At 42.3% G+C, this 14760-nt stretch overlaps 1 protein-coding gene across 2 annotated transcripts; it reads right to left on the bottom strand.

Moving 5' to 3' along the window:
• Positions 1–2140: 2140 nt before the first annotated feature.
• Positions 2141–14540, bottom strand: SPON2 (spondin 2). Of its 2 annotated transcripts, XM_012552405.3 has the most exons (7): positions 14369–14540; positions 13987–14234; positions 13048–13274; positions 11500–11723; positions 9457–9648; positions 8587–8761; positions 2141–4066 (listed from the first exon to the last, which is right to left on the bottom strand). In XM_012552405.3, the coding sequence occupies exons 3-7, from the start codon at positions 13268–13270 to the stop codon at positions 3888–3890; spliced, it is 993 nt and encodes a 330-aa protein (XP_012407859.1). In that variant the 5' UTR covers positions 13271–13274; positions 13987–14234; positions 14369–14540; the 3' UTR covers positions 2141–3887. The 2 variants fall into 2 exon arrangements, with proteins under 2 accessions (XP_012407859.1, XP_031797743.1); XM_031941883.1 differs by lacking the exon at positions 13987–14234.
• Between the last annotated feature and the right edge of the window lie 220 nt (positions 14541–14760).

The following is a 14760-nucleotide window of genomic DNA, read 5'->3' as shown; positions in this document are numbered from 1 at the left end:
ATGCAGTCACTAAACATGGCACCAGAGTGGAAAGAATACTGGATTTGAAGGCAAAGGATTCTGCTGCTTCCCGAATGTGTAACCTTAGAGAAGTCAATTTTTCTCTCTGAAACTCAGTTTCCTCATTTGTGAAATGAAGTCTTTAGGCTAGATGACATTTAAGGTTCTTACCAGCTCTGACATTCTACTTCCATGTTTTAAGGACCTTTTTTACCCTGACATTTTAGATCCTATGTTTCTTCTAGCTCTGACATTTTATATTCTAAGGTCTCATCTTCTAGTGCTGAAATTCTATCCTTTGCATTTTAAGATTTGTCTAATTCTGACATCCATGGTTCTAAGCACACTCCAAACTGACATGCTCAGGTTTTGGTGGTCAATGAATACAAATCATTTAATCTATCCTTACTTTTTCCAGAACCAGACAATTTTTATAACAGAAGATCTACGTACATCTCAAGATAAGATAGCCCTATGTCAGTCCAACTTCACATGTTTTCTTTTGCATAGTTTCTCATAATCTTATCTATTTTTTCATGTATAAATTTTGACATGATTTTACCCAGTTCTATGAAATAACCTGTTGTCTTTTTGATTGATACCACATTATATCAGTTAGTTTGTGAACTATTGTCCTCTTTAGTCTATTTTATTTTATTCCATTCTATTCTATTTTATTCCATTCCATTTGTTTATTCCATTTTCTCCATTCTTCCTCAATTTCTATCAAAATCATTTTGAAATTTCCTTTGTACTTTGATGTTTTGATAAATCAGAACCCAAATATTGGGTGTCATTATTTAAAAGGATATTTCTTTTTTTTCTTTGTTTCTCCCTATTTTTGTTGAAGGAATCTAGTAATGCAAGTGATTTTTGTGGGTTGATTAGAGAATAGTGGATACTTGACAATGGTCTTTCATTATTGTTTGCTGACCATCTTGTTTTCCAGGTAAACAATCACAATCATCTGCAAAGAGAGAGACTTGAATGTCTTCGTTGCTAATGCCCATCCCTTCAATTTATTTTTCATGCTGTGTTGTTATGGCTACGGTTTCTAAAACTATGTTAAATAGCAGTGGTGAGAGTGGATGCCCTTGTTAAACATCGATTTTTAAAGAGAAAGCTCTTAGTGTTTATCCATGGTATTCAACATTAGCTTACACTTTCAAAGACCTGTTTTTTGTTGTAGTATTGAGAGATCCTTGAACATAAATAATTACTCAGATAATGCCGATGTATTCATTTGTATAGGTCAACAATTAATTAACATACAACAATACCTGTGGGCATTGCACTACAGATATAGATTAATAGGATCATAGAGCTAGATCTAAAGCAACTAGGCTGATAGAGCATGGGTCCTGGAGTCAAGAAAACTTTAGTTCAAATTTAGCATCAGACACTACTTATGTGACCCCAGGCAAATCACTTAACCCTGTTTGCCTCAGTTTCCTCACCTGTAAAATGAGTTGGAGAAGAGAGTGGCAAACCACTCCAATATCTTTGCCAAGAAAATCCCAACAACTAGTACCACAACAGAGTATTAGTCATGGAATAAGAAAGACCAGAACTCTCCTTCGGATCCTTACTAGCTGTGTTTATACTGGCAAATCACTTACCCTCTTATTCTTGGTTTCTTTCTCAATAAAATGGGAACAATAAAAAACATTTTTTCCTTAGGGGTGTTGAAAGAATAGATGAGAGGACATTTAAAATATTTCAAAAATCTTAAAGCAGTAGATAAATGTTAACTCTAATTAAAAAATACAGAGAGAACATGATATAGTGGACTACTCAAGTATTTTCAGTGAACTCTGTAAGAGGTTTGCTGTCTTTAGAGTCAGGGTTCAAATCTTGTTTCTGCCCTTTCCTGTATCATAGTGAACGTCACTTCATTCCTCTAGATTCCTCCTCTATAAAATGACAAAATTACAGGGCCAATGGGGAAATTTGTTTTTCTTAACTATGTATATGTTACAGTATTTAAATTTTTTTGTTTATTTGTTTCTTTCTTTCCTTCCTTCCTCTTTTTGTTCTTTCTTTCTTTCTCCAAATGGGGAAGAAGAGAAAATGGAAGGGAAAGGAAATGAATGCTTGTTAATTGAAAAAATAATAAAATAAAACTTAAAAATAATAATCAAATGAAGGGGATGGCCAAAGTAGCTTTTGTGCTTCCTTTTTAATTCTAAATCCTATGAGAAGATCCTCCTCCTACTTTGGTGATTTTTCTAGACATGAGTAAGGTGGATTCGTGAACATTTGGGAAGAAACATAGACATTTTATTTATGTGCAAAGAGATCAGCAACATTTTTTAAAATGAGGTCAATCTTTTCAGATCGTCTATTCATAAGCATTCCTTGTTTCGACCCCTGTTCAAGTGACCATCTGACAAAACCACAGGAACAAAACCAGCCGGATCTGAAGCGATCCCAGCCACAACCACATTTCAGGTGCTAGCAATAGGATTACTCCAACCTGGGGACAAATGGGTATATTTGGGTGGGGGGAAAGGGATGGGAGGCTGTCCAAGGTCTCACTGAGAAGCTACTCTCTCTACTCTCTCTCATTTCCACTCCTCTGAGGCCTAATGGTTCCTGGGAGATATCCTTTCTCTAAATTTAAAAGAAAATAAAAAGGTCATGTAAAGGTTTGCTTAAAGCTAATAAATTACTAAAAAAGAAATCCTAATCCGGGACATCATTATCATTAGCCTCAAATGTATATAAATAAATTTTCTGGAGGAACTGATTCATGTAACATTGTCCTGATCAATACTATTAATACACGATTCAAACCTCGCCGTAACTTTTGAGAGATACCACTGTGACTTTTGTTAGCCAATCATTGAGTGACCATTAGGACAACATTAACATTCACTGACAACTTCCTCCAAGGGTCCCATGGATGATAGAAGTAGCCCTGAGCCCTGGGAGACCATATCAGCAAAGCAAAAGCTCCCAAATAGTCCATCAAGCCAGAAAGTATAAGCTGGGAGAAAGTCTGTGTATCTGGTGACTATTAACCAAGCGAAAAAAAGTGCATCTCCATAAGGCTGACCAGTTAGGGACTGGGCAGTGATTTCTTTTTTTTTTGGGGGGGGATAAACAGTGACTCATAAAAATGTAGGGGAGACAGTGTGATGCAGTCAGTGGCAAGAGCATAACATCTGAGATCAAAGGACTTGGTTCAAATTCTGACCCTGTCATTTAGTACCTGTATAATAAATCAGTTAATTTTTCTAGCTTCAGTTTCTTCATTTATAAAATGAGGACATTGGACTAGATGATTTCTAAATTCCAAATTTTAAATCTGTGATCCTCGAATCTAAGAAAGTATGTAGGAGGAAGGGTTGTTATCTGCCTCAGTGGAGGGACTGACCCTGTGATAGAACGTAACAGAGCGCCTTGTCACATTGTTTCTCCAAATGTTGTGTTTTTCTAGAATCTTGTTATTGATATGGGATTGTAGGAGATGGAGGATAAGGGGGCAGACATGCCAGCATTGGAGGAGGTGAACATACTGGTTGGTTCCCTGTGTATTAGAAAACTCAGTTTTCAGAAAAGAATCCAACTTGTTCAGAAAGAAACCTCCCATTCGGTCACTAGAGGGTGCTGTGAGCACTTCTACCATCCTGGGAGAGATTATTGGGGCTATGGGTCTCTCATCCCAAGTCAGAAAGCTGCATGAATTTTAGAAATTTATCAGGAACATCTGACACAATTGGTCACCCGGCTGAACAGAGGGTTGCTCGGTCAATAAGGTCCCATGGCAAGTCATGGCCACACCTGGATTCCCCAGGACTCACTCCTCTGCCAGCTTCAGCCTGGAGCCCAGTGATTAACCAGGAGGGCTGTGGGCACTTGGCTGGCTGGGTCCACCATGTTCCTTAGATACAGTTGTCAGGTTCACATGCAGTCTCTTCTTCCAGGTCTGGGCAGGGGGTCCCGTTGTTGGCTGGCTGCAGATGAACGTAGCGGGTGCGGCTCTTAGCACCTGTCTTTCCACATGGACCTGTGCACAGACCCCAGGAAGACCACAGGGAGACTTCACAGTCCAGAGGGGTTTCTAGAAATGGATAAAGCACAGACAAGATCCAGCTTGAGTTAAATCTAGCATTAATGCCTTCCAGAGAAATTACACATATTTGCCGTTTGTCTCCCATGTAAAACTAGTGACTAGCTGTCACTTAAAAAAAAAAAAAAAAAAGCAAAAAAGACTGGTAACTTGGTTTTGTAGGTTTATTCTCGGCTCTGATATTAAGTATGGAGCACAATGGGAAGATTTTGACTTGGGATCAGAAGTTCAATTTTCCATTCTGCTATGTATGGTAAGAATTTGAGCAAGTCTTCCCTGGACCTCAGTTTCTCTTTTTGTGAAGAAGATTAGACTGGATTGCCTCAATGGCTGTTTAATTCTAAAATCCTATGTCCAATATCCCAAAGCTCCTTTTGGGGGATGATATTCTGTGTCCTAGAGCTTCAGCTCTAGTTGGATAGCGTCAGCCCTCTCCCAACTTGAAACATTCTCCTTTCTAAGGCCCCTTCCAGCTCCCACATTCTCTTTCCTGAGATCCCTTTTAGCTTAACTATTCCATGCTCGATGGTCCATCCCAGCTCTAACATTCTATATTCCAGGGTCAGGGTGATTCAGTGGAAAGAACACTAATTCTTGAGCCAAAAAAACATTGAGCCAAGCTCCTGTAGCTAAGTGCTTGTAATGGATACAGAGCTGAGCCTGAAGTGGAAAAAACGTGAGGATCAGTTTATGACTCAGATACTTCCTAGCTGTGTGATCTCTGACAAGTTTCAGCCTACCTCAGTTTCCTCATCTGTAAAATGGGGATAATAACAGCATTTATCCCTCACAGGGTTGTTGTGAAGATCAAATGAGATAATATTTGTAAAGCACTTTGAAGTATTCTGTAAATGCCAGCTATTTTTACTCGGTCTCTGTGTTACGCCACTTTTCTGCCTCAGGCTTCTCATCTGTAAAATGAGTTTGCTGGACTAGATACAACCTCTCAGGGCACTGCCAGCTTTCAGTAGATGATTGATTGACATTTTATATTCTGTGTTCTAAGGTCCCTTTCAGCTTTGATATAGTATAATTTTTCTAACCTCAAACCAATACATTTTGGATACTATATTATATCTCCCATAGCTACTCGAGCCGCCTAGGGACATCGAATTCAAAGGATTTGATTTTTACATTCCTATAATAAAGGCCATATGTTGCCTGGTAAATAAAAGCTTCTGTTTTCTGCTTTTGAAAATGAGCTGTCGTTCTATGGCAGCCTGAAGGCTCCTGGCCCCCGCCACTGCCACCGTGTGCGCAGTGTTTACTTCGCCAGAAAGTGCCAAGCTCTCCTATTGTGAGAAAACGCTCAAAAAATGACAAACACTCTGACAACAGTTTTGACAAAACTGCAACATTTGATTTTCATCCCTAATGGATTCCAAAGGGAGCGGCCAGATCCCCAGATCATCAGAAGCAGGCAGGCCCCCTCCCACAGTTTGGATGGAGGATCTCGGCCCCCCCTGTAGCGGGCTTAGTGGGCACTGTGGGCTGCAGCGACATTTTTTCATTTCACTATGTCTTGCTCATTTCCCCAAATTAAAAAATAAAATTAAAAAAGAATCCATTGGGCTTTATGGCTGAACCATTTAGCTCTAAGCAGAAGTAGAAAGCTCGGGTAGACACCAGGTAGTAAATTGGGGAGAGAAAAAGATAGGTCCAGCTGGCTCAGCTACCCAACTTAAGGCAAACTACTGTTCTCCTACTGACTTCAATTTCCCAATTAGCAAAATACAAGTAGCTGTCATACAGCCTCCCTTCCTGGGATAGTTAAAAAACTGCATGAGAATCTTAGAAACTTAGAATGCTAGGATTTGGCAGTTACATTGGACCTCAGAGATCATCAGCTCCTCCTTACCCTGTGTAATATTCCCCCTCATGGGAAAAGGACCCAAATCTACTGACTCTGAAGGTTAGGGCTCAAATCTTGCCTCTTCTCTGTTACCCTCAATAACCCCTTCAGTGTAGGCTTAGGAAGAGAGGGAAAACCCAGAAAATGTTTGTTGAAAACTGAATTGATTGCTGTGGTCCAAAGATTCAATACCAAAGTCTTTCATCTTACTTCTGGAAACAGTTTCAAATATATACTAAGTTTAGGTTTGTAGAATTTCCTTATTTATTAAAATGAAGATCTGTTTGTACCAAAACAATGGCCTCAAATCATGTGATCCTTGCTATGTCCTTGTCTCTTCCTTCCTTCCTTCCTTCCTTCCTTCCTTCCTTCCTTCCTTCCTTCCTTCCTTCCTTCCTTCCTTCCTTCCTTTCTTCCTTCCTTCCTTCCTTCCTCCCTCCCTTCCTTCCTTCATCAAGGTTAAGTGACTTGCTTAGAATCACACAGCTACTAAGTGTCAAGTGTCTGAAGCTGACATAATTTGAATTCAGATTCTCCTGATTCCAAGATCATTTGTTTTATCCACTGCAATATACTTTCAATAGAATAGCAAGACTTACTTCGGAGTAAACCTATGAAAGATTAATAAATAACCAATTTGAAGGACCTAAAGTTCTAGTTTTGGAGTCTGTTTTTGAGGTGATGGGATGGAGAGGAGGGCCAAGTACTTATCTAATAAGACAGAATCTTAGCTTCATAGAACTGGAAGGGGCCTCAGAAGGAAGCCAGGTTCAAGCCAATCCCATTGTGGATAATTTCTTCATACCCTGCTCGATAAGTAAGCACTTAGTCATTGCTTGAAGCTCTCCAGGGACTGATGTCTTTCTCAAGGATTCCCCTTTCATTTTGGGGTATGTTAAGACATCACACTGTGATGTCATTGGTCCTCTTCAAAAATGAAGATCAAACAACAACAAAAATTGTCCATTATGTCCAAATCTGCTTCTCTGTGGCTTCCATCCACTGATCTTCCCTTATACGATTTAGAACTGAAAGGATCAATCCCCTCATTTTACAGAGGAGAAAACTGAACTTCAAGAAGATAAAGGATTTGACTAGATTCTAACCCAGGTCTTCTAACTTCAAGCGTGATGTTCTCTCTACTATATTTCTGTGCTCTGGAGTTAAGCAGAGTAACTGTCCCAAACCAGCTCTTAAGATACTACTGAGCAGGCAACAGCTCCTCTCACCCTCTTCCCACTCACATAAGTCCTCTCTCCTCCGTCCAGATAGTACAAAGAACAGAAAGAATTGCATGGAGTATCTCTATGAATGAAGGACCTTAATGGATAAGAAAAGACTGCTCAATTCATTCTGATTAATTTTTATAATAAAAGGAGAGGTAGAACGCTAATAAATAAGTTAGCTAATTGTTCTCTCCTGACATAACATGAATCAGTATGAATCTGTATTCTTAAAACATAAATCACATTGTGTGTGATTTTTCAGTTCAATTAATCAAATGTTTAAGATCCAACTGTGTGAAGTGCCTTGGGCTATGCACTGGATTGTTTTCAGTAGAAGGGGAAAATTCATTCGACCTCTTTTTGTAGCTCTTTTATTTATTTACTTTTAAAGCCATAATTATGGGATGAAAGTTTTAAATTGTTAAATGTTATAAAATAATCATGCCATATGTAATCTCAAATCTCTTCCTGTTTGTGGTCATTTATTTCCTCCTCTGGATTAATTAGGGCCTCAGGGGCTCTTCTAGTTCACAAGAAGTCTTGGTCTACTTACAATTAATTTGTTTACTGGATACCTATGATTTTAATCATGATGTAGGCACATCCTGGTGTGAACTCTCCCTCCACTAATACTGATTTCAGCTCATCTCTAATTTAAAGAATTATTCTCAATCTTTTTTGTATTCTGGATCCCTTGAAAAGTTTGGGGAAGCCAATGAACCTCTTCTCAGAATAAAGTTTTTAAATGTATAAAATAAAGTACTGGGACAACTAGATGACACATGGATAGAGCATTGACTTTGGAATCAGAAGGTCCTGAGTTCAAATCCAGTCCCAGATACTTGATACTTCATAGTTGTGGGAGCCTGGATAAGTCACTTAACCCCAATTGCCTCACAAAAAATTAATAAAATAAAATAAAGTACATAGTCTTACAAAAATTGAATTGAAATTAGAACAAAATCCAGTTATATTTTTTAATCCAGATTGAAATCGTTATTTAAAAAAATGAATCTAAACCCATCAACTCCAGGTTAAGAATCTCTGCCTTAGAGAGGGGGAAATGTTGAAAGAATAAACAACTCAGCCAGCTTTACATAACTAGTGTGTACTAAGGGCAGGATTTGAATTTGGGTTTCCCCGACTCCCAGACCAGATCTCCATCCACTACACTAGGTCATGTCTCAAAGGAAATAAAGTGAAACCCACCAAATTCTCCACATTTGTATCTGCTTTTCCAACCGCTTTCCCCTATTATCTCATTCTTCCCCAAAGCCTCAGCAGGAGCCAGGGGGAAGGAAGCTAGTCCTCCTCCTCAGTGGCACTGTTCCCTACAGCTGCTGAAGCTCATTTCATTTCCAATTGGGTCACTAGCTTTCCATCGCTTTGGGGTTACCATCCTGGAGAGCACACGCCTGAGGAGAGGGACTTACCTGAAAGAGCATCCTCGATCTCATTCCCCATGCGGACCATGATAGGGGGAGTGGGGACGAAGACCCTTTGCCTCTTTTTGATTCTCATCATGGTCACTCGGGCAATGGGAGGCAGAGATTTCAGCTTGGGGTAATAGAAGGAATTTGCGGGGTGGCTGGGGGATGATGATGTTATCTGGAATTTAAGCAAAGCAAACATTTGCTCAGTTAAGACTGCTCAGTCTTGGGCAAAGGCTCTGATACTACTGTCAGATAGCTGGGGAACTCCAGCAGCAGGCTTGCCCAGCCAGCCAAGACAGACCATAGGCCAAAAACCACATTTCTCCTCACAGCTTAAACGCTCAACTTGCTTCAGGGATGGAGCCTAAACAAGCAGATTCCCTCTAATGGTCCAAGCCTAGGCCAAGTTGACTGAGCGATTTGCTCAGCTCATCGGATCTTATCTAGCGGGCTTTATGGAAGCATTATCTAGACCATCCAGTCTAGACGGTTTTTAGATACTGGAACGAGGTGATCCAGGATAGTGTCTGTGTTCATGACAAATATGGAAATATGGTTAAAATGATTCTACATGTAAAACCTACATCAGATTGTTTGCTGTCTTGCGGAGGGGAGAGATGAGGGGGAGAGAGAAAAAAAAATTGGAACACAAAGTCCTACAAAAAGTAAATGTTGATAGTGTGTGTCTGTGTGCTTGAGAGCCCTCCCCTTCCCTGCACCCCTTCTCCCTCAGTGCTTTGAGAGAAAGCCAGTTCTCAGGAATGATCACATTCTGTAGAATATAGACTAAATAAAGAGTATCCTTACTTCTTACTTCTTACTTACTATCCTCCCTTCCCTAATGACCTCCCTGATTCTAGTGCCCCTTACCTCTGTCACTGTGTCCTGGGGGATGGTAGCAAAGTTGGGGGAGGAGAATGTGAACCCACTATCTGTCCCAGCATCATAGGGGAAAAGGTCTAAGGTGACTTGTTCTTTCCATCGGTTTCCTTCACAGAGATTGATGCTATCTACTCCAACAAACCAGTCAGGGCTGGGAACAATCCGCACTAGGAAAGACACCTGGCAAGAGAGAAACCAGAATTAGTGCTGATGAGGAGCTGGAGATTCTCCTGGAAGCCAGGTCATCAGGTCAGCCAGGATGGGCTGAGCTCAGCACCTGCAGGGTGACCCCACAAATACAGTAACTGCCAAAGGTTACTGTCTAGGACAAAATTGGCACTTTAATCGGGGAATGGAAGAGAAGCTCTGTCCGACTTATGTCAGTGAAGCTTAAAATAGCTATGGATAACATGGAAGAGTCTCCGTCACCACTCCAACTCATCCTCTACTCTACTAGTAATTTTGACCTCAGATGCGATTCTCTTCCTCATCAACCTCCCTATTGCCTTGGAGATAGAATAGGAATCTATGTTAGTTTTTAAAGCCCTTCACAACCAGGCTGCAACCCCATCTTTTCTGGTCTCATTGAAAATTATTCTTCCTCTTGTAGTCCAGTTAAAATTGGCTTTCTTTCTGTTCCTCAAACACAGACCAATTTCCTATCTCCATACCTTTGCACTAGCTAGTCCTCATAACTGGAATGCTCTCCATCATTCTCGCTGCTTCAGATTCCCACTCTTTCTTTATTATTATTATTATTATTATTAAATACTCGTTGATTGATTGATCAGAAGAATCTTCCAATAGGGGGCAGCCTCTGAGTGGCTTGATGGTCACAGACTCACCTGCCTCAGTAACCTATGCTTGTGCAGGGAATTTGTCTTGTGCAGTGAATTCTACACGTACAACAGCGATCAGGACACGTGAGGCAGGGTAGAATTCTACCTGGAGCATGTCTGAGCATGCACACTTGCTATATTGGGAAACATCCCCTAGGACTGAGGGAGGTGCCAAGTTACAGCTCAAGATCCCTGGAAGCTACATACATAAATAGCTGCACCTTTGGAAGCCTCCCTGCCAGTTAGCATCCGGGAAGAAATAGAAAGAGGCAGAACTACATGAAGGAGCTGGGACCCTAGACAGGCAATGCAGCTTCCTACCCACCTTCTCCAGCCCCAGAAGCTGCCCAGTCTCACCCTTATACTGCAAACAACCAAATCAGTCCAAAGGCACCCAGGAAGTAGTCTGCCAGTGGTAATGTCTTTCTCTCCTCCTCAAATGGCTCACTCCTATGCCCAGGGAATGCTCCTTCTGTACTTATACCTCCAGCATGTCCCAGTTGGACTCTTCTGATCAATATTAATAGTTAACAGGAGCAGCTAGAAGGCATAATAGATAGAACACTACCTCTGGAGTGAGGAGGACCTGGGAACGGATTTGAACTCAGCTAGATGGCACAGGGGACAGAATACTGGCAGTTAGGAGGACCTGAATTCAAATCTGCTCCCAGACACTAAACACTTTCTTGCTGCGTGATCCTGGGCAAGTCACTTAAACCCAACTATCTCACTAAAAAAAGACAAAGTAGTTAGCATAGTAATCATAATAGTGCACATGACTATGTGCAAAGCCCTGAACATGGAATCAGGAAAACCTGAGTTCAACCCCTTTCCCATTTGCTTATTAGCTGTGTGACTTCAGGAAGACCACTTAATATTTCTGTGCTTCCATTTCTGCATCTAAACCTTGATGACCTCTAAGTCTCATCCATGTCTAATTTAATGATTCTATGCTCCTGTGATTTCCCTTTTACAGTTAAGGAAACTAAATGAGTCTCTCTTGGTCATATCATTTAGTGAGTTTCAGAGGGAGGATCTGAATCCAGGACTTGAGACTCCAAGTCTCTTCTTTATATCCCATTGCCTGATAGGGCCCTTTCTGTGACAGGACACTGTTCCTATGATACCTGCCCTTTAATGGAAAAGGAATAAGGACCAAGTTGCTCCTGAAAGACATTGAAAATTCACTTACTAGTGAATGCCTGGAATGAGCCTCTAACTGAGTGGAGGTCTGTCCTGTGCCACTGGGAATTGCTGATGCTGAGAAAACACTGTGCACACTCTGAATTTTCTCACCGGCCGCCTCGATTTCCTTCATCAGTTCCCATGCTTCACCCTTTTCAGCAAAATCCCGAACCCCATTGCTGACATACTCATCCTTCTTCCACATGCTATAGTCAGAGCTGTGTGTCGCACCTGTCGGGGGCAGATATTAGCCAGAGGGACATTAGAGAAGCTAGGCAAAGAAGTAGGCAGGGGATAGGGCTTAAGCCTACCCAAAGATACTAAGTGTTTGCTTCGCATCCTCCCTGGATCTTAGAATGATCACAGTATCTATTCCACCACATCACAGTGAGAGTCAAATCAGATAATGTATACAAAGTAAACAAAGCTTTAAGGGAGCTTTCTCTGAATGTCTTAGATCTCCAAAGTTTGTGGATTTGGCCAAGCCTTCCCCCATGAGTTTTCAAGATGGTCCCATTTGTTCTTTTGGCTCAGACTTCCCCGGCCTGACCTTGTTTACTCAACAGCTCGAGGCATCTTCATTTGGGGGGAGGGGAAGAAAGAAGAGCTTAAATATTTTTAGAACTGACATAAGTTTGAATTCTGGACGCTAAAACTAAGCTTGGCGAAGGGCTCTCACTTCAGACATATCCTTCTGGGGCTCTCGGTACAGAATCTCATCTCTGGAGCCATTAAGTATAACATCATTCAGGGGGGCATAATTGGCCATTATTTCTGTGATGAAAAAATCATAATTTGTAGATTGGAAAGAATCCTTCCTAGCGCTGAAGTCAGAGGACCTTGATGTGGGTTCTGGCTCTGCAAATGACTAGCCCTGTGAATTTAGGCAATTTAATTTCTCTTTCTGGTCATCAGGTTCTTTCAGGGGACAATAAATAATATACTATTTGCTTCACAGAATTTCTGTGAGGATCAAATGAGACAAGGTATGTAAAGTGCTGTAGAAGCTAAAATATGATATAAATGTGAAGGTCTTTTATTTTTAGCTTTGAAACATTTATTAAACACTTATGTTCAGGTCTCTGTTAAGCACTGAGGTTTTGGGGTTGGTTTTTTTGTTTATTTTGCTTTGGTTGGGGAGGGGTGGATCTGTCATTTCTTAAGTGAAGGGAGCTCCTAGAGAGAAAACACCCTCTTTCAATATGCAAACTATAGTGTTAGGGAGTTGGGGGGTGGGGTAAGTGAGAAATCAAAGATCTTGTCCAAGATCACATATGAGAGAGAGTAGTTCAAGTCAAGTCTTCCTTACAGTTAGAATGGAATGGAAAATGAAGGACCTTGGAGACTTTTGGGGGGTGGGGGAGGAACTCTTCTTTTACAGATGGGGAAATTGAGCATCCAAGAGCACTTACAACTTGTTCAAGTTTTCCTGATTAGTAAGTGTTAGAGTGTGGATTCAAATCCCCCATCTTCCACCTTCAAATCCTTCCATTTCACCATTGCCAAGACACAAAGTCCAGAGTCCTTTTAGCTCTACCAGGCTGTCTCTACTTACCTAGTAAGGAGGACCACTGTGCCGGGGGTCTGAAGAGAGGGTACTGCTTGGGGAAAGCTGTCTGGCTCCATTTCCCAGTGAAGGAGATACTGTACCTCCCCAGACCTGGGGCTGTACAAACCTTCTCTTCCCCCACTGGCAAGCAGCTGCTCCAACTCAGGGCTGTCAGGAGGAGGGTCCCCACAGCTCTACAAGAGCGGCAGACATGCATCAAATTTTCCATTTCCCTAAATGTGGAAAAGGGGGAGATACCTTCATCGGCATGACAGATGATCACAGACACAGACAGGTAGTAAACAGCCTGATGACAAGGGCCACCGTCTGCTATCCTTGTGAACAGTGACCTCTCCACAAGGAACTACACATAGAAAATGATTGGGTGTGGGAGGAGGGCTGGCTGAACACATCACCAGGCTTCCTTGCCCGTGTACAGTATCCCATTTCCCCACCCACTGCCAGGCTGGCTCCAGACTCCAGATGGGCACCTCCAATGGAAAACCCCAATACCCTTCCCTTTATTCCTTCTGATCAGGCATCTGGAGAAATCTAGTCCTGGTTTTTTTTTTTTTTTTTTTTCTCCAATCCTATTAGATTCACATCTGGAATTAATTAGACCGGCAAATGTTTCTGTGGGCAACATCAGTAGTGTATTTATTCTTTTAAAGAATGGGTTCTGTGCCAAACACTGATGAATTTCAAACTGATGTCCCCAAACTTCTGCTTGCTGCCAGAGGGGTTCGAGCCCTGGGAATTACAGGTGTACTTCAGAAGGGGCTGAGGGCTGTCCTTGGGCAAGAACCAGGGGGAGCCCTAGCAACATGGGAGAGAGGTGCTATCACTCTAGCACAAAAAGTTGCAGAACCAATGGTCTCTATGGAGAGCTGAGGACATAAAGCCTCCAATTGGGGTCTATGGGGGCGGGCAGGGGCCAGTACTCACTCAGGAGAGCTGCGGGCAGGAGCCGGGCTGGCAGGCTGAGGGCTGCGGGGCACCTGTGCTGGCTGGCAGAAGGCTGGCAGCGGGCAGCACTGCTCGGCGGCCGTCTGTGAGCAGGGCAGCACGAGCAGCCTATTTATGCCTGAGCAGGGGCCCCCTCTGGCCAACGAGGAAGGGTCACCTTTAGACCTTCCTGTTTGACGCCTTCCAAAGCTGCCGGACTCTGACGCTGTGGCTCCGGCCGCAGCCCCCTGGGGACCGATGGGGCCAAGGGCGGGTTAAAGCCTCCCTCCCTCCGTCCCTCCCCCCTCAGCACCCCCTCCTTCCACACACACCCCCTCCCCTTACCGAAGGGACAAAGCATGTGAGGGGGGAAAAGTCTTACCCACAGCGCAAGTTTTGTGGCGCCAGTGCCGAAGTTCCGCTCTGCTAAGAGGATGCGAGTTCTGGGGGGAGGCGGACGCCGCCCGCCTCCTGGCCCCGATCGAGCTGGGGAGAGTGAGGCTCTTTAGAGGGCCGGCCAGATGCCCTCCAAAGTTTATGGCTGCAAAATGATGTCTCTGCCAAAAATTCCCTGGGATCACTCCTCCCCTTCTTTTCTCCCCTACTATCTCCTCTTTTGGGCTCTTTCTTTTGTTCTCTTTTCTTCTCTTTCTTTCACTTTTTTTTTCTACATTTTTTCTCTTTCCTCTCTTCATTTATCCATTCATTTATCCATGTAACGAGCATTCATTAACTATCTACTGTGTGCAAGAGTCTTCGATCCACATTTTTGAA

This window comes from Sarcophilus harrisii, chromosome 6 (genome assembly GCF_902635505.1).
Source record: "Sarcophilus harrisii chromosome 6, mSarHar1.11, whole genome shotgun sequence".
Lineage (NCBI taxonomy): Eukaryota > Metazoa > Chordata > Mammalia > Dasyuromorphia > Dasyuridae > Sarcophilus > Sarcophilus harrisii.
This window is presented reverse-complemented; position numbering and strand designations above follow the sequence as displayed.

Bases quoted from the DNA above. Each gene is read 5' to 3' on its own strand.
- SPON2 (XM_012552405.3), bottom strand. From the start codon at position 13,270: ATGGAAAATTTGATGCATGTCTGCCGCTCTTGTAGAGCTGTGGGGACC. The intron at 11,724-13,047 runs GTAAGTAGAGAC...TGCCCCCGACAG, and splicing joins ACAGTGGTCCTCCTTACTAG to GTGCGACACACAGCTCTGAC. The intron at 8,762-9,456 runs GTAAGGGGCACT...CTTAAATTCCAG, and splicing joins CCCAGGACACAGTGACAGAG to ATAACATCATCATCCCCCAG.